This window comes from Asparagus officinalis, chromosome 7 (assembly GCF_001876935.1).
Source record: "Asparagus officinalis chromosome 7, Aspof.V1, whole genome shotgun sequence".
Lineage (NCBI taxonomy): Eukaryota > Viridiplantae > Streptophyta > Magnoliopsida > Asparagales > Asparagaceae > Asparagus > Asparagus officinalis.
The window spans coordinates 102,942,546-102,963,100 of record NC_033800.1 but is presented as its reverse complement, the minus strand read 5'-3'; the positions used below and the strand labels follow the sequence as shown (position 1 = coordinate 102,963,100).

The window sequence follows — 20,555 nt, the reverse complement described above, 5'->3', positions numbered from 1 at the left end:
TAACGACGTTTGATGAAAAATTATTTATTTGGTAGACAACGTCAAAAATCGTGTTAAGTGTACATATATTGAGCTTAAATATAAACATACAATATATGTAAGTAAACTACTCTTATACCTAGGTAACTCCACACATATGAACTTGAATCTTTAACGCTTGATTGTTGTGTGTTGAAATACCTGTAAAGAGAAACATAAAAATAAAACTAGAGAATATATTAGCAATAAATTATTTGACAAATCATCATCAAAACTATAGGGTCAACATATATATGTCAACTTAAGCGGACCATCCACCTACTTTCTTACCCATTGATGTTGCCTAGGGATCCATGAAAGATATGAAGAGACTTTTTATATAAATATGAGTAGATAAAAAGTTTGGTGGACAAATGCTTGCTATCCACTGAAGTTGACATAAGCTCATCTCTCTCTCGCTCTCTCTACACACACACACACACACACACACACACACACTAGTTGAGATGCACATGGTTGAATATTATGATTATTTAAATTTAAAAAATAGAGTAAAAATAAAAAAAGGAATATAAAGTTTTTTGTGGGATTGATCATCAACTCAATAGTCTCTCTCTCAAATAAAATATTATCATTGTTTCCTTCAATCCAGACTGTGGCTACATGATCTGTTATTTGTGAGTTATAAACATATTAATTTAGTACAACATCTCTATTTATTATTATTTTAAAGTCTTCAAAAGATGGGTGCTCATTCAATTCGCAAAAGAATTTTTCATATGAATTTACTTGCAATGTGTCCATTAAACTATTAGTTGTAGTTCGAATCATATTCATGTTAACTTTTAGTTGATGTTTCGCTCATATTTATATTATCTAATATTCTCATTCAATTTTATAGCTCATTTTATGTATCATAGAAGTAAAACTGAAAGTATGAAGAATTATTTTACTGAAAGTATGAAGAATTATTTTCTTATGAAATTAGAACAGAGAGATTATGATATATTTCATCATGTGCTCTAAATATAAATTTTTTTATGCAAGGTCCCTATCAAATCTTACCACAAACGATGTGAATGAAAAATGTTATTTATAACTTATTTGTTTAGAAGTAATTTATAAAATATACATGGACAGTGCAGATAGCTATAGAAAGTAATGTATATCATAAAAATTTTATAGTGAGTGGCCAACTACAATCATCCTAATTTAAGCATAAATAATTATTATTTTAGTTACTAATTTGATACGCGTAACTATAGAATAAATCTCCAGCAAAAAATAAGAATTGAGATTATATTATACTGTAGGTAAATAAATAAATGTTATTAGAGCTCCTCTTTATATTGAATTTAAAAGATAATTTAAATTATTAAGCACCAAATGTTAGCTCATGTGAGAAAGTAAAGTAATGTATGGTCTATATAAGTATATAGTCAATAAATCAAACGTATTAAAATAGTCAAAATTATGTGGTGGGTTCACATTAAATATAATTTGTAAAAAATAGTACATTAAAGTCAAAATTTTTTTAACCACTACATAGATTATCTGAAAATTTTTGCATATATAAACTATGCTGCCTAGGGATAGTGATGTGCATGCTTAACTATGGTCTAATAATCTTAAGAACGACTTATTCTTCAATATTATCATTAATTAATATATATGTGCATTACACTGAAAATACAATAAAAATTTAAAAAACTATAAAATAAACACCCTCAAAAGTTTTAAAAAGTATGAAAACACCCTAAAATTTGTAATTTATAAATACACAAAACTATTAAACATTACATTAAAATCAAGGAATTACAAAACAATTATTGAAAAAATTTCAAACTTTGGGGTAGTTTGCCATGTACTAAACTTTATGGGTATTTTTTTTTATAAATTTCAAATTTAATTGATTTTTAATTAGTTATGTTCTTTTCAAAAAAGTTATGGGTAATATTTACCATGAAAAGTTTTTCCTAAACCTATAATTTTAAAAGGTGTATAATATTTTTTGCAAAATTTTAATTTTCTAGGGGTTGTTAGTAATTTTGCATATTCATTTTAGTGTATATAGGTTAAAAATATCATGGAGTTTTTTTTGTAAATTATAAAATTTAAGGACTTTTTGTATTTTTTAAACTTATAGGCATTTTCTACTGATTGTAAATTTTTTATAGACTATTAATACTTCCTATGCTTTCAATTTACTAATGAATTTAAAATTTTTAGGGTATTTTTTGTAAATTTTGAATTTTAAAGGATTGTTTGTAATTTTTAAAACTTTAAGGGTGCTTTCTATAAATTATTAATTATATAGGAGATATTTATAATTTCTATATTTTTAATGTACCGTTAGGTAAAAAATTATCAGGATTTTTGTAAATTATACAATTTTAAGGGTTTTATTTTGCAATTTGTAAAAAGTTCACAGTGTGTATTGCAAATTTTATAAATTTTTAAGGGTTGTTTGTGTTATTTATAGGTTTTTAGTATGTTTATAAGTTTGATATTTTCAAGGTGTTTTTTATAAATTTTAAAATTTTAGGGGTGTTTTTATAAATTTTAAAACTTATAAGATATTTTCTCAAAAGTCAAAATACTTTCAGTTTCTAGTTAACATATATTTTTTTTAGATTTCTCAGTGATTTGAGATAAGTAAAATTTATAATTTTCAATATGCTTTAATAAAATTTTAAATTTGTAGGGGTGTCTTTGTAATTTAAAAAACTTAGAGAATATTTTTTACAAAATCCAAAACTTTTAGGTGCTGGCTAGCATATGTTTTTGAAATTTCTCTACAAACTGAAATAAGTAAAGGATTTGAATTATATGAAACATATCTATTTTATCCAATAACATGTTATGTCTCATTATGAATAGAATAAATCATTTGGTTGCTAATTCAAAGAAGATAAGATAATTTAAATAGATTAGGATAACAATGTAATATTAAAAAAAACCTAAGAGTAATATTGGTCATAGAAAGATTTTCCCGAACTTGTACTTTTAAAGGGAGTATGATATAAAGTCTCTTCATATATTGTATGGAATCCTAAGTATCATCAATGGATAGAAAGTTTTGTGGATGGTCCACTTAAGTTGACATAAGAATTTCTCAAATAGTAGATACACTCTTTAGGTCGTAGGCAACTACACCTCCTAAACCATTTCATTTACACTTACATCCCTAGACTCCAGTCGACATTTCTTTCTTAAAGTTAAGATGTCTCATGGCAACAATGATGTAAATTAAGTTGCTAAAAAAATTTAAAAAAAAAAGAATCACTAGATCGTCCTCAAAATTTAGGATAAAAACTAACATCGTCCGAGATTATGGATACAAGGGTCAATAAATAGTTTAACATACATAAATGAATACACCAATTTAGTAAATAGGACATATTAAACTTATTCATATACGTGTTCATGCACATCAAACTTTTGTGACACGTCAGATTCAACCTTTGCTGCATCGGCAACAAGACTAAGCTTCATATGCTCAATCACAATTACTACAATCTCGAGGAAAAAAAAAACAAGAAAACTCATTTTCTTCCAAAGAATAATTTTACAACGTCACATGCCAAAAAGAATAAATACGACCTTCATTACAGATCACCGTGACCAAAGAATGCATACAATCAGAAGAGCTCTATATATAACACGTTACATATCCCGCAAAACAACCAAACTTTACCTTATCTTCTTCAAGCACTTTACCTTCTCAAAATCTGGAATGGCATAGGTTTTCTCAATCTCCCATGCAAGATGAGACATCAAATTGAACGAAGATTTGACGCCCTTCTCGTCTGTAACTTCTCTCGGGAAAGGAATTCTTGCTGCAAACACTCCCTCATCGGAGTATAGATACAAGTCAAACCCTAGACGATCTACCCATATTATTTTCGCAGCTGTTGCCTGACATTGGATATAGATGTCAAGGAAAGATGATATATCAAACGTTGAACATTGAATTTAATGTAGTTCTAGTTTCTTTGTTCAATATTTAATGCAAGCACTAGGTTTCTAACGAAATTCTTTTTGCGCAAATAGTCTAAAAAGCTGAAACCTTGACTTAACAGACTAATGGGAGTTAGAGATGATCTTATTAACACTATAAAGAACATTTTTTGGGCAACACTTGAACTTGATATCAAACATAAGTTTTTGTTTTTGGTATGAGGTGTTTCATTCACATCCACTCATTCAGATGGGGGACCACATTCACATGTGTTGAAGAGTAGATGAGAATGAGAAAACTCAATACCAAGCACAAAATTATCAAATTCCTACATTTTTCTCACACATACACACATAGAACTTGGTATCAAACATAAGTTTTTGTTTTTGGTATGATATGTTTCATTCACATCCACTCATTCAGATGGGAGACCACATTTACATGTGTTGAAGAGCAGATGAGAATGAGAAACCTCAATACCTGCCAAGCACAAAATTTATCAAATTCCTATATTTTTCTCACACACACATATAGAGGGTTGGGGGTGGAGTGGGGTGGGTGGGACTGGCTTAAGAGGGCATCTGCTTTTGCTCTTGGTCGTGTGTGGAGCTGGCTGGATTGAGATGAACGCTGTTAGTGGCAGGCTTTCAATGGCAGCCGGTAAAATTTATTTATTTTTTATGGGATTTTTGATAGTGGTTGACAGCGTATTTTCATTAAATTAGATTAGTCTATTTCTATATTCATTATATTCTTTAAGATCGATGCCACGCATTGTCTGTAGTATCGTATTTGTGAGCTTATTACTCTACAATACAATTTTGGCAAATAGATCTAACACTGTAGAAGTGATAACTTTAGAATTTGCTAAGAAGTGTTGTTTAAATTCACGAAGAACGATCTCTTAGTATACAAAAAAATATCATAAAGTGATTTTTATTGAGAAAAAATGACGCCTCTAGGACTAGGCACTTGTCTACTTAAATAGAAAACAAAGTAGACTTTTACTAAAATTCAAAATTTGCCAAAAATAAAAATAGCAAAACTATCCTAAAAAGACTCAATAGATTGAAGAAATCAATTGATCAAATTTAGAATTAAACTGAATTTATTTCCTAATCAAACAAACTTCTAAGTCACCCAAAATAGTAAAAAAAAAAAACTATATATATCTCTCAACCCAGAGGGAATTTTGTGAAACGGACGGTAGCACGACGAACACAACCGGTTTAGGTTGACTCCATCCCGCAAAAAACATGTGATCTTCATTTATTAATCGTCCAATTCCAATGTACGGTTTAAGAGATATGATGCATTCTTCGTTGCAAGTCAATATCCTTTTTTTTTTAGAGAACAAGTCAATATCGTTTTGTCTCCATGAACGCATTCGGAAGATCAAGATTTTCCGAAAGTAATTTTCTCTTTATCTTAGGATAAAAGAGTCAAGATATTTTCACTACTCAAGAGTTTTATGTGCGAAAATCAAACTCCATGGATATATAATAAGTTTCAAAGCGCGATGATAAGAGGGTATATATATATGCAATTAATCCTATTCGTTACATTCATTCTCCATCTATATAACTTGTTCTCAAAAGGATCCAAAATCCCGCCAATTACTTGTTCTCAAAAGGAAATTCTTCTTCCAGGAGCTGATTTTGGCCCATAGAATTAGAAACCACTGATAGGATTATATAAAGAACCTTGCCTTCGTTGACTTATTCCGTTGGCTTTTAAAACGCTCAAACAATTATTCTCCGGTCCTGTTTCCACTCTCCATCCTAACTAGAATCAGATACCAGAGCCCCCCCCACCTCATTCTCCTCCCAAAAATCAAATTGATATTTGCCTCTCCAATATATAAATGCGACTCTCAACTTCCCCCTCTCTTTAACACAGAACCTCATAATTCTCAACCCTTGAGGTCGATTAAAATGGCCTCTAGAAGGATTATTAAGGAGCTCAAAGATCTTCAGAGAGACCCACCAACTTCATGCAGTGCAGGTAAAAACAGCTAATTAATTAGTTTGTATCTCCGCCTCGTCGAGTTCTTGCATATCAAATAGCATATTGGCAAAGTTATAAGTCGATGTATGTATTTGGTTTTGTCTTAGGTCCTGTTGCAGAGGACATCTTTCACTGGCAAGCAACCATCATGGGTCCTAATGACAGTCCTTACGCTGGTGGCGTTTTCGTCGTTTCGATCCACTTCCCTCCTGATTATCCCTTCAAGCCTCCTAAGGTAGATGATGGAAGGGTAAAATGAAAGAAAAAGAATAACTAACTAACTAGCTAGGACCCATTTTAATTAAGTTTGATCAAATGATGAGTTGTAGTTCAGCTTTACGTACGTATAGTAGCGTTCAGTTTACTTTATAATTAATCAGATCCATTCGAACCGTTTTTTGTATCTTAATTTTGTGTTATGTTATTAATTTCATGTAGGGTGAATCTGTTTTAGCTTGTTTAATGAATCTTTAACTAAAATTAGACTGTACGTTGTAGGCTCCTCACACTATGTATAACCCTTTTAATCAAAACAATTAGTACATGAAAAGGTTTCTAAGCTCACTCACAAGTGACTAAGCCAGGAAAATTTAATTTTTGGTTTATATCATTTTAGATCCGTTGGTTATATTTATAATTTTTTTTTTCTAAATTAAGTTATAGCAGTCTGCCGGTTAATAGTCATGATAATGTCTGCTTTTTTTTCTGATAGGGATGGAGGTTCTAATTCTGTAAGTGGCTCTCTTTGATTTATTGCAACAGGTTGCTTTCAGGACAAAAGTCTTCCATCCGAATATTAACAGCAATGGTAACATATGTCTAGATATTCTCAAGGATCAGTGGAGTCCAGCTCTAACAATTTCAAAGGTAATTACTAGGTCTTGAGCATAGAGAAAAATCGAACAAATTGAAGTTTAATTAGGGTTTCATTAAAAATGCACCGAGATTTGTTCAGTACTATGTAACTTCAGAGAGCAGTTTTTGCATCTAATTAATGATGTTTTTGTCATAATGATCGATGTTTTCAAAATCAAAGCCTAGGAGCAGGGCTTTTTGATAATAAAATTATCTGAGAAAATTTTCTATTTTCATTATAACACATGAATTGTCATGGTGATTAAGTTGACAACATGCATACTTGAACTAATCCAGAGATCTTGATTTAAACTATTAGCCCTCTCGCTAACCGGAACATAGTTACTAATCCCATTTATCCTCTAAGTAATGATAACTTCATAGCATACAAGACACTTTTTTTTTGGCATGAATGGTAGGTATTATTTCAATACCAAATGTGAAAGATATGTGCAGGCTCCAATTAAAATTAAAACATCTCATAAAGGTCATGAGTTGTATACAATCATGTCCCTCAACAACTCTAAAAATTAAACAGAATCTTCTACCACCACATCACCAAAAACACTCTTCTATTCTTCTGCGTATCTCTCATAGTCTGCTTTTGCGGATCTTCAGGAAGAATTTGATTTGTTCGACCAACAGTTCAACTTCAGGAGAATTTTTTCTGAAAATAACATAATTTCTAGCTTGCCATATGATAAACCGCTGCAACCAGAATAGCCCTTTGATTCCTGTTCCACTTTTTGATCGCCCAAGGAACGATATAGCCACATCTACAAGAACCTTGAATCCACCATAATAAATTGCAGAATGTTATGCCTGACTTGCTTGCTAAAATCACATTCAAAGAAAATGTGATTGATTTCTGGTAGTTTCATCAAATGGGGCACAAACTGGACATTCAGTCCAAATGAAGACTAGTCAGTAGCTATACATATAAGGAAGAATAATAACATCAACATGACAAAATCTGAGAATATATTATCTGCAAAATTTTTTTACTTCAGTGTCTCCTGATATTTGTTACTATTTTAAACATACTTAACGTTCTTAACTCTACATTGCCATTGTTACAGGTTCTTCTGTCAATTTGCTCATTGCTCACTGATCCAAACCCTGATGACCCCTTGGTACCTGAGATTGCTCACATGTGCAAGAACGATCGTTACAGATATGAGTCCACTGCTCGTAGCTGGACCCAGAAGTATGCCATGGGCTAATCATGAGACTTTATGCTATATCTTATTAGCGAAACATTGACATAATGTCCCATTGAAAAAATGTCAAGTTCCATAATGCTCTCCTTCACTGAGAGGAATTAAGGGATTTTATTTCTATTTTGACATCTCATCAGTAGAATAAAATGGTGCGATGTTTTTTATTGATTAAGATATTTGTTTTCAGGTTTACTGTGATGCTCTTGCTATGTAACAATTTAAATAGGTCATTATGACACTCAAGTTTCAGATAAAAATTTGGGTTTTATGGACAATGCTCCCTCTGTTGAACAACCTTAGTGAGTAGTTTATATTTCTTCTGTCCTCTTGTCATCTTTATCTTTTCGAAGTAATTAATAATTTAAAATAAGAGCAAAGCGTTAACCATAAAATTATCTTTTATAAAGAAAAACTAAATTGCTTTTCATTCATCATTTGGGATAATTTCTTGATCATTTCTCAACAAATATTTATCAAATAACCCACAAAAGAAATAAATAAAAAAGAAAAAAGAATATGTATTTAATAAATATGAATTTCTATCGAAACTTACTAGTGGTTATGAAAATTTTAGAATCTACCAATCTAGATGGCTCCGTCCCGTCGAGATAAGTGATTTTCATATATAACATGTAAAATTCTATTTTTTGCATAGTGACTTGATTTCTTTTCAGATTTACTTTGATGTTAATTGCAAGCTAAGTTATTGATAATTGTTGTCTAAGAAATTGATACAACAATAACAACCACCAAGCCTTTATCCCAAATGTTTGGGGTCAGCTACATGAAATCCTATTTTTTTCATTCCATTCTGTTATGAGTCATCTTCTCCATTAAGTTAGTCCTAATCATATCCTTTTTAATTGCTTCTAACCAAGTTATTCTAGGTCCACCTCTAGATCTCCTAACCCTGTTAACTCTAATATTATCGTTTTTTCTTATCAGTGCACTAAGGGGTCTCCTTTGTACATGACCAAACTATTTCAATCTATTCTCTCTCATTTTATCCTCAATAGGAGTAACTTCTAATTTACTACAGATGTACTCATTTCTTATCCTATCTTTTAATGTATACACACAAGACCATCACAACATTCTCATTTCTGCTATACTTATTTTTTGAACATATTGTTCTTTAGTTGGCTAACACTCTGACCCATAAATCATAGTTGGTCGTATAACCGTCTTATAGAATTTTTTCTTTAGTTTTATTGGTATTCTACGATCACATAAAACTCCCGAAGAACTCCTCCATTTCAACCATCCTGATTTGATTCGATGTACAACATCATCCTCTATCTCACCATTATACCTAATGACTGATCCTAAATAGCAAAAATGATTAGTTTTAGGTATTTCTTGGCCATCAATATGTACCGTAGGCTCTCTTCATTTCCTAGTTTTACTAAAAATGCACTCCATATATTTTATTTTTGTTCTACTAATTCTAAAACCTTTAGATTCAAGAGTTTGTCTTCATCTTTCTACTTTAGAAATAATGCCTCTTCTAGTTTCATCAACTAACACTATATCATTAGTAAATAACATACACCATGGAATTTCATCTTGAATGTGCTTAGTAAGTTGATTCACGACTAATGTAAAAAAGATAAGGATTTAAAGCCAACCCTTAGTATAAACCTATGGTAACAAGAAATAGTTTAGTCTCTCCTTCATTAGTTCTTACTCTGGTTGTTATTCTATCATACATATCTTTAATCACATTAATATATATACTAGATACATATTTTTTCTAGCACCCACCACATTACCTCTTTAGGCACTCTATCACAAGTTTTTCCTAGATCGATAGAAACCATATGTAGATCCTTTCTCTTCTCTTTATATCTCTCCATCAATCGTCTTAAAATATGTATAGGTTCTATAGTTGACCTCCCAGACATAAAACCAAATTGATTTCCAGATATACTTGTCTTCTTTCTTAATCTTTGCTCAATTACCCTCTCGTAAAGTTTTATATTATGACACATGAGTTTTATACCTTGATAATTTGAATAACTTTGTATATCTCCTTTATTCTTATATATTGGTATCAAAGCACTAATCTTCTACTCATCTGACATTCTTTTCCTCTTGATAATCTTATTAAATAGTTTAATTAACCATCCTAAGCCTATATCTCCAAGATAATTACAAACTACAATAGAGATATCTCTCAGTCCTATGGCTCTTTTATTTTTATTTTCTTTAGACCATCTTTAGCCTCACTAATCCTAATTTTTTTGACAATACTATAGTTCCTATCATTCACTATATGATTAAAATCTCTATCGTGACGCCCCTGGTTTCACATAAGGCTGAAGTCCAAGGTGAACCTAATAATGTCAAATCTGCCATGCACCCACACTGTGCAAAGATACATTTTACCATCACAATAATCTCTCTCTAGTGGAATCAACAATAAACAAGTGTAGGTACAAAGCAGATAGAATAAAGATAGTAATGCAATGACCATGATAAAGGAAGTGAGAGTATCCAATAAAAACATAATCATGTTCCAACTGAATAAAATAAAGTACAACTGATAAACTGAAGCAAAATGTGAAATGTCTCAATACATAGATTCAAATAAAATAACACTAAGGCACTCAGCCTTTCCAAGATGAAATACAACTTTAATGTCTGAAAATAAATAATAACTATTGTAGAGCATAAATAAACTACTAATAATATATGATGGTGAGCTAAAATGCATCTCCATCAACCTGCGACTCTCCGGACGCCTGGCTTGCTACCTGAAAAGAGGGAAAACAATGAGCGTCAAAGCGCTGGCGAGATCATCTCCACCGCCCCTAGGGGAAAGGGGGTTAGGAGTATAAAAATATAGTTAGTACATATAGATATATATAAATCATCTATCCTGAACTAAGAGGAAATTAAGATTTATAAATTCACAACACGAGAATGAGTACGTCGAGTGAAATAATCCAAATAAGGAAACCCTTATGTATATACCCATGTATCTCAAATTGTGAATCGCTAAACCCCAACTCTAAGATCCTATGAATGAAACGATAAGTAAAATAAATACAACTCCAAACCTCAATCAATACAAGTCATGTTAAATATCTCACCATACCCTCGGGTAGGTGGCGCAGTCACAAGTATAATATCCTGGTCAAGAAAACTCACATAGAATATGCCGTGCTTGACAACCTCAGTCCTATACCCTATTCTTGGGTAAATATCATGGGAGCATGAATGCAGTGTGTGTAATCTTCTATCAGAAATAATGATGCTAAATGGAGTGTAGTCTACTACGATTTCATTGCAGTATGCCAACTAACCACCCTGAGTGTAGTTTACCATGGTCTCATTGCGGTATGCCAACTAACCACCTAATTCTGGAAACAGTGATGCACAACGGAGTATAGTCTACCGCGGTCTCATTGTAGTATACAAACTAACTACCTTGAGTGTAGTCTACCGCGGTCTCATTGCGGTATGCCAACTAACCCACTCAAGCATCCAACCATCATAAATTGAGTGTAGTCTACCGCGGTCTCATTGCGGTATGCCAACTAACCCACTCAAGCATCCAACCATCATAAATGCAATATATGTCACTATCTATCCATTGCGGTATGCCAACTAACCCACTCAAGCATCCAACCATCATAAATGCAATATATGTCACTATCTATCATGACAAATAAAAATGTGGAGTTACGTACCTCCAAACGCTTGTGCATGCTCAAATCCAGTCTGTGTACTCTCGTATACAACGCATGTATCTCGATGTGCGACTCATACTTCATGTGTGTGAACGGAAACACATGAAATAAAACTAAAATGCACAGAACTACCTAGACCAGTCGATCGATCATGTGTCATCGGTCGACTGATGGCTTGCATAACTGTGCACAAAACTGCCTTAATCGGCTGACTGGTGGTCCATGACCGGTCGACTGATTAGAGCAAACACAAAACCTTGCTAACAAATCATCGGTCAACTAATCATCTTTGATCGGTCGACCAACGAGATGTAAAAACATAGTTTTCAGCCTTTAACTGATATTCTCATAAATTCATTAAAAATTGATGTTTTCTTAGTAAAACTCATGTGTTAAAATTGGTTTAAGGAAAATTAGGGTTTATTCTATTGCATGAAATTACAAATATGAATTTGGAAATAAATATAAAACCCTAACACATTCATATACGTAAGATCATCATGAAAACAACTAACTTTAATCAAAACTCATGTTAAATCACATTCAAAACTCAAACCCACATCTAGAAATCCGTTTTATATCTTTTTAAATCAAAAAGAGTAGATCTTTATATCACACGGTTCAAAAGAAGTGATCTTTATACATAAACTAGGTTTAGAAATCCGACAAACTAAATAAAAATATTTTAAAAAATGGGGGATGTGTTTGGAGAAGATGAAACTCGCCTCAAACGTCATGCTGAAACTCCTAAATATGCGTGAGCACGATCCTCCTTCACCAAAGCCGCAGACCTCGCCCTCCCCTCGATATTTGCTGCATAAAGCTCTCAAAACTCACAAAATTAATTCTAGGTTTTTGAGGGAAGATGGTGGCTTTTGTTCATGTGAAAATATGAAGAAAAAGAGATTTTTGGGTATAATATAAATATATATATATATATATAATATATATATATAATATTATATATATATATATATATATATATATTATATATATAATATATATATATATATATATATATATATATATATATATATATAATATATATATATATATATATATATATATATATTATATACAGGCAAACCCGAATCAAAACAATAAGACCCGAAACCAAATCCTACCGTGGATTCTGCCTGCCATCGTGACTGGTTTGCTAGGACTGGTCCACCGACTGTGTTCATCGTCGACTGGTCCATCTACGGACCAGTCGACTGATCAGTGCACAAATGCAGATTGTTAGGTTTTCGCATATGTTCATATTTACACTTATATGTTCATATATATACACTTAATCGATCTCAAATCGATTACTAACATACTCATTCATCTCAGAATAGTATGAATCATAATAAAAATTATTTAATATTATTTTTTACAATATTTTCAAATTTACGGGGTTTTACATTCACCCCCCCTTAAAAGAATTTCATACTCGAAATTCCGTAATCGTATCTTAGACATTAATAATATAAGAAAAGCACGTTAAGGAGATAATCCAGATAAGGAAACTCTCACATACACTTCTCGTACCATTAATCTCTAGATATGAATCACAAGTAATATTTACACTTAACAATCTAGGATGTGAATACTCCCACTTAACCCTTAATTAAATGGAACTAGTACGTCAAGCGAAAAATCCAAACAAGGAACTCCCCATGTATATACCATATGTTCCGAATGATTAGGAGCTAAGTGTCAATACTCACATTCCAGCGTTAAGTATAAATGTGGCTAAATAGATAACATAATCACAAATAATATCACAGCTAACATTATACCTGCTCAAACAGGTGTGGGTAGTCACGACGCATATCCTCCTCATGCTCCCAAGAAGCTTCCTCAGCTCCCTTCCGGTTCTATTACACTTTGACTATCGGAATCATTTAACTTCTAAGTCTCTTATCCTCCCTAGCAAGAATATGAACTGGAATGTCAATTGTAGTCAAATATGCCTGAAGCTCTATCTCTAGCGCATCAAGCACTCTGTAATAACAGTAAAATTTTGATACTAGTTAAAATAATTTTTTGGTATTTTAAAATATTATTTTTGAAAGAGTATTGTATTTTTCTCGATTTTCTAGAATTTTCTATAATTTAAAAATCTAATTATATATTCATTTAAATGATTTTGATATTTATAAATTAACTTAGTGCAGTAAAAAATTTTGGAATTAATTCGTTGTGTTGTCTATACTATTACATATCATTTTGAATAATATGTTGTATTAGTTTTACTATTACGTATTTTCTCGTATAATACATTGTATTATTAATTACGTATTATTTTGTATAATTTGTTGTATTATTATTACTATTGAATATTATCTGTTGTATTAGTATAACTGGTACATTTTATTTTGTAGAAAATTTTCACATAATTATTTGATTTAAAATATAAGTAATTATATTTTTATTAATTATTTTCGTTTAAATACCTGAACCCTAACCCTATATATTTATATATATTTCTTTCATTTCCTTCTTCTATTCACGTGAAACCCCCGCCTCCTTCATTCTCTCTCTCTCTCTCTCTCTCTCTCTCTCTCTCTCTCTCTCTCTCTCTCTCTCTCTCTCTCTCTCACACGTTCTCTTTCTCTTTCTCTCTTCCTCCCTCTATTTTTGACTGTGCCAATTCCGCCAAACGCACTCACCCACTTCTTTTGACAAAACTCACACCCACGAGATACACGCCGAGCTCTCCCACCAACCCTTCTCCCTGTCTCTGACCCTTTCTCTCCCCTCTTCATTATCTCTCTCGTTCCCACCTCTCTCGTTCCCACCTCTCTCTTCATCCAGCCTTTCACACACACACACACACACACACACACACTCTCTCTTCTCTCGCTCTCTCTCTCTCTCTCTCTCTCTCTCTCTCTCCCCTCTACAAGAACCCAAACAACACCTCCATTCAACCCACTCCCGGCTATTCCTCTCCACCATCACTAGCTTATCCACCTCAAGATCTTCCCCGATCAAGCCGCTGCCGCCGCTTGCTGCCTCCCGACATCTCTTTTAGCACAGCCTCTCACCTCAACTTCAAGATCTAGCTCCCCCAACACAACACCGACAGACCCCTCTGCCTCTCTTTCCATCTCCTCCCTCTCCCGCCTACAACCGTCATCCCCACCTCTTAGTCACTGGCGAGCCGTCGGAGCCCACCAAGACACGAAACAACCCCCGACAACCTCCTCCCACTTTTGGCAAGCCCGGACCATGGCGAAAGGCTCCAAACAGCGAAGAACAAACCCGAACGGCGAGCAATTACACTGCAGAAAACTACAGCTTTGTGCCGACTTCGCGCGCACTTTCCGATCACCTCCGACCTCCATTTTCGTCGATTTCTTCTCCGGTGAGTAGACCTACATATTGCCTATCACCTCCAATTTGTATCACGCTCTAACTCACTCTCTATCTCTCTCTGTAACGTCTAAAACATTGCTCGACGGTAGCAGTTCACAGATTCCGACAGTTTCGTGCCAACTTTGCACGCCCTTTCTGGCCACCTCCGATCTCCGTTTCTGCCACCGTCTTCGCTGGTACGTAGCCCTTCGTGTTGTCTATCACAAAGTATATTCCTTTCACTTAGGCTCCTTATCTACATCTTGTTATATTCGTTTGAATATAGTACATCGCCATAACACTCTAAGTTGTAATTTTAGCCGCTGATTTCGCAAAACCCGTCGTAACTCCGTGCAACCACCCCGACGACCCTTGCTGCAGTTGACGACGTACCCTAGGCAAGATTCCTCTTGCTCAGATCTGAATTTTATACATGTTATAAATTATCTGCATATTTTAGTCTGTGATATAATTATCTGTATGGGATTGTTTGATGAATGATATTAAATAAATCATAGTAATATGATAAATAGCATTTTTAGAATAATTATAATATCTTAAAAGAATTATTTTTGCAACAGAATTGTTTTAGAAAAATTATAATAATTTAAAAGAAATTATTTTGGAAAAAGAATCATTTTAGAATAAAGGTAAATAATTTAAAGGAATTTATTTGAAAAAGGAATTATTAATTACAATGATAAATAATTCATTTTGGAAGAGTTAATATTAAAAAGAACATTTAATGAATATTTTAGAATAATTTTAAAAGGAGTTTATTTTGGAAAATGAAATTAGTTTTGGATAATTATAACAATAAATAAAGAATTTATTTTGGAAAAAATAATTATTTTGAAGTAAATAAATTTATTATTTCATAAGATTATTTTAGAGCAATTTTATGATTTCTGATTCTTAATTATGTGATATGCCCTGTTATTATCGTACATAATCAATTGTAATTGTTATTCCTAGTTGTGATTGAGAACTGTTAGTGGTCATGACCGTAGTAGCATTGCGTGACCTAGAGACATGTGTTGTGTTGACTTAGCAAAACGAGAAGAGTTGTGATGGGAAATTCATGGTTCATATGATCGGATAAGGTTGTTGATGTATCTTCCAGACTCGCACCAGTGGATGGTGTTGCCACTGGGGTTGGTTTGTAGGGCTAAAGTGAAGTGTGTACATCACTTTGGTCAGTGGGAAATTTATTTCGTCACCCGGGTTCTGTTTGAAGTTCGGGCCAGGCAGAAAATAGATTACGTGTAGTCCTCTAGGTCGCATGTGTATCGGGATTGGATATACGTAGGGGATTTATGAACAGTCAGTTATCCGATGATATGAACGTTGACTCTGTATGAGATATGTACCAGTGACCCGTTATAGAATGGCTAGTAGTATGACCTCGTTACTTAGATGATTAGTCTGATCGCTAGCTGCATGACCTCGTTACTCGATCGATTTTGGATTCTTATGATTATTATATTCTAATGGTGGATTTCATTTAGACTATTATTATTATTGTTCTTACATTGGTCGTTCGACCGTTTCTACTTTCCTTGTGGGATCTTGCCGTGTGCCATGCATGCTGACGTACACCTGTTTTCTCTCGTGTACATCAGATTTAGAGGACGGACATGTTCAGTATGATGATGCATTAGAGTAGGAGTATGCCCAGCCGGAGTGTCTTCTAGATAGAACAGAAGAACAGACGAAAGCTTAGCCTTTTCTTTTCCGTAGTCACTGATGGACACTAGATTACTTATGTAGTACCTTATCCTTTAGTCTTTACTGATGGACACTAGATTACTTATGTAGTACCTTATCCTTTAGTCTTTCGAGGGACTTAGTTATTTTTGTAGTACTTCCTTCTTATTTTTTTATGTAGTACCTTATCCTTTAGTCTTTCGAGGGACTTAGTTATTTTTGTAGTACTTCCTTCTTATTTTTTTGGACTATGTATTTTCTTATTTTAGTTGGACTGTTTTGTAATACGAGCATGTTTGACCCAAACATTGTGTCTCGGATGATATTCTATTTGTGATATGTTTCTTTTTCATTATGAGTTGTTCATTATATTCTCGCTACTGTGATCGGGGACCTGTATCTTTGCATTTAATTCTTAACGCTTAGCGTATTAGGTTGAGGAGGAATGTTTATTTTTATTTATTCTCCTTAATCTAATACGTCACGGGCTTGTTCACGTTCTGATTCCCCAGTATTTTAGGAAGCGGGGCGTGACAGGTTTTGTTGGTGGCCCATGCAGGTCACGGTCCCGAGTTCCCACCAGTGAGAATATAATGAATAATTTAGATGCATATCATATTTCATCCGTAAGACTATACTTAGCCCTTATCCTAGTATTTTGAAAAAAAAAATATTTTAGTCCCTATCTTACTCAATTTTGATTTGATTTTGACTTGATTTTCTTAGTCATCCTATAATAATTTTGATCCTCGTTGCCTTCCCTTTAGAACCATGGTGGGTACACGTAGCAATGGTAACCCGTCCAGTAGTAATGTCTCGCCGCCCAAAGTGGACCCGCGCCAACTTTTGATAATGATTCAGGGATTGGCGACGAATCAGCAGTATCTGGCTAGGCATTTGTAGTGGGAGCCTCACTAGCCTCCCCCTCGTACAGAGCCTAGTGTTAGAGAGTTCCGGTATATGCGACCTCCTTCTTTCTCCGGTGCTGAAGGACCTTTAGTAGCAAAAGAGTTTCTGAAGGCTACCGAGACTATCCTTACGGTGACCCGTATTGCTCCTGCAGAGTGGGTGGATCTTATAGATGTCCAACTCACTGATGCGGCTCGAATCTGGTGGACTGCAGAGAAGACCCATCTTGAGAGGCTGATTCTGTAGGAGACGTTCACAAAGCGCTTCAACATGAAGTATTTCCCCCAGTCTGCTAGGAATGAGCTTCTGCGTAGATTTGTTAAGCTCAAGCAGGGAGGATGATCAGTTGATGAATATGAAGTCGGGTTCTCTTCTCTTAGTCGGTATACTCCCCATCTGGTTACCGACCCAGCTATTAGGAGGCATCAGTTCCAGAAGGTCTGGACAAGTATATCAAGTTTGCTATGGCTGGTAGAGCACTTGCCACTCACGACGCGTACTAGATGCAGCACGTGAGATCGAGAGTGTTCAAAAGGAACCTAAAGATCCACATGTGATTCAGAGCAGAGCACCAGTACCCCCAGCCCGAAATGTCGAGCGTCCTCCTCCGAGGCAGCAGCAGGCTCCGTAGAGGCAACAANTTCTCAGCGCCAGCCACTTCCCCCTGTGCGTCCCTATCAGCACCCTGGAGTGTAGTCTCATAGCCAGTCTTCGGTGAAGTGTTCCTATTGTAGCCACGCTAGGCATACCCAGCAAGAGTTCCCCAGGCGTCTTCATCTATGCTTCACTTGTGGATCCCCCGGCCATATCAGTCAGGACTGTCCGTAGCGACATCAGGCCCGCTTGCCCCCACCTCTAGTTCGGACAGCTCTTTCAGCTCCACCTCGACCTGATCCAGTAGCACCGGCTCAGTAGGGACCCTATCCCCGAGCAGGGCCTCTACTTCCTTAGAAGCAATTTTATCAGCAGGCACAAGGGCAACAACCTCCACGTCAAACATTCATGATGTCAGCTGTGGAAGCTGAGGCGAATGACCAGATTATCACTGGTAAGAACTGTTCATTTTTAGTTTTACTTGCATATGAATTTTTCCTTATTTAGCATTACCTGATGATAGCATGATAGGATTTGTTATGAGTACTAAGTTTAGTTGCATTTACCTCCTCTTGTAATAGGCAAGGTTCTTATTTCTTCCGTTCCTGCTTTATCACTCTTTGATTATGGGGCTTCTCATTATTTCTTGTCTCGTCGATTTGCAACCGCCTACTCTCTCCCTATAACTTCTCTGATCACAGGCTGGAATATCAATACCGACAATAGTGTTTTAGTAGCGTCCAGTGGTTATGAAACATGTCCGGTGGTTATCAGCGGGAGAGAGCTCTTTGTAGATTTTCTAGTAATTGATCTGTTGAGTTTCGATGCAGTATTTGGAATGGATTGGTTGGGGTTATTCTTTGCCACCATTGATTGTCGTCGTCGGAGTGTAGTATTTGAGATACCGGATCACCCGAGGTTTGAATTCCTCAGTGGTAGTACATCGGCTGGACCGGTAGAGTACAGAGCTAGACCAAAGAAGGTGACGTTTGCTACCATGTAGGTGGAACCCGAGAAACCAATTGTAGTTCGGGAATTTAAAGATGTATTTCCCGATGATATTTACGGGTGCCACCGGATTGAGTAATTGAGTTTTCTATAGAATTGAAGCCTGGGACTTCTCCGATCTCCAAGACCCCTTATCGTATGCCTCCGGCTGAGTTGGCTGAGCTTCAGACTCAGTTGGATGACCTTATGCGGAGAGGTTTGATATGACCTAGTGTATCGGCCTGGGGAGCACCTGTATTGCTTGTGGGTAAGAAGGATGGGTCCAAGCAGATGTGCATCGACTACCGGGAGTTGAATGCTATGACAGTGAAGAATAAGTATCATCTTCCCCGTATTAATGATATCTTCAACCAATTGGGAGGATCGAGAGTATTTTCTAAGCTGGATCTACGGAGTGCATATCACCAAGTGAAGGTCAAGGACTCTGATGTACCCAAGACTACGTTCTGGACAAGATATAGACATTATGAGTTCTTGGTGATGTCGTTTGGTATGACTAATGTGCCAGCGACATTCATGAACCTGATGAATCTGGTATTCTATGATGTGCTGGACAAGTTTGTAGAAGTCTTTATTGATAATATCCTGGTGTACTCTAAGAGTAAAGCAGAACATGCAGAGCATTTGCGGTACGTGTTGAAGACCTTGAGAGAGCATCGGCTATTCGCCAAGTATAGTAAGTATCAGTTCTGGCTAGATCGCATTGCATTTCTAGGACACGTGGTGTCGGGAGACGACATATCTATGGACCCGGATAAAGTAGCTACTGTTAAGGATTGGCCTACCCCTAAGGCGGTGTCTGACATTAAGAACTTCCTAGGATTAGCTAGATACTATCATCGCTTCATCAGAGATTTTTCAAAGATTGCGGAGCTGATGACACGACTTACGAGGAAGGATATTAAATTTGTCTGGTCCGACGCTTGTGAGCAGGCGTTTGAAGAGTTAAAGTCTCAATTGATTTTAGTCCCAGTCCTGACGATACCGGATAAGAGCGGAAACTTTAAGGTGTTTTGCGATGCATCTGGTAGAGGATTAGGATGCGTTCTCCAGCAGGATGGTCATGTGGTAGCGTATGCATCTCGTCAGTTGAAGAAGCATGAACAGAATTACCCTACCCATGACCTGGAGTTGGCAGCTGTGATTTTCGCTCTTAAGCTTTGGAGACATTATTTGTTGGGGGAGCAAGTGAAAGTGTTTATGGATCACAAGAGCTTGAAGTACATCTTCACGCAGAAGGAGCTCAACATGAGATAGCGCAGATGGTTAGAACTG

General features: G+C 35.1%; 1 protein-coding gene across 1 annotated transcript; it reads left to right on the top strand.

Annotated features, from left to right (window-relative positions):
- LOC109850518 (ubiquitin-conjugating enzyme E2-17 kDa-like) lies at positions 5,702 to 8,297 on the top strand. The gene is made up of 4 exons (XM_020420537.1): positions 5,702 to 5,944; positions 6,055 to 6,182; positions 6,710 to 6,814; positions 7,882 to 8,297. Exons 1-4 carry the CDS (start codon positions 5,875 to 5,877, stop codon positions 8,023 to 8,025), a joined length of 447 nt encoding a protein of 148 aa, XP_020276126.1. The 5' UTR covers positions 5,702 to 5,874; the 3' UTR covers positions 8,026 to 8,297.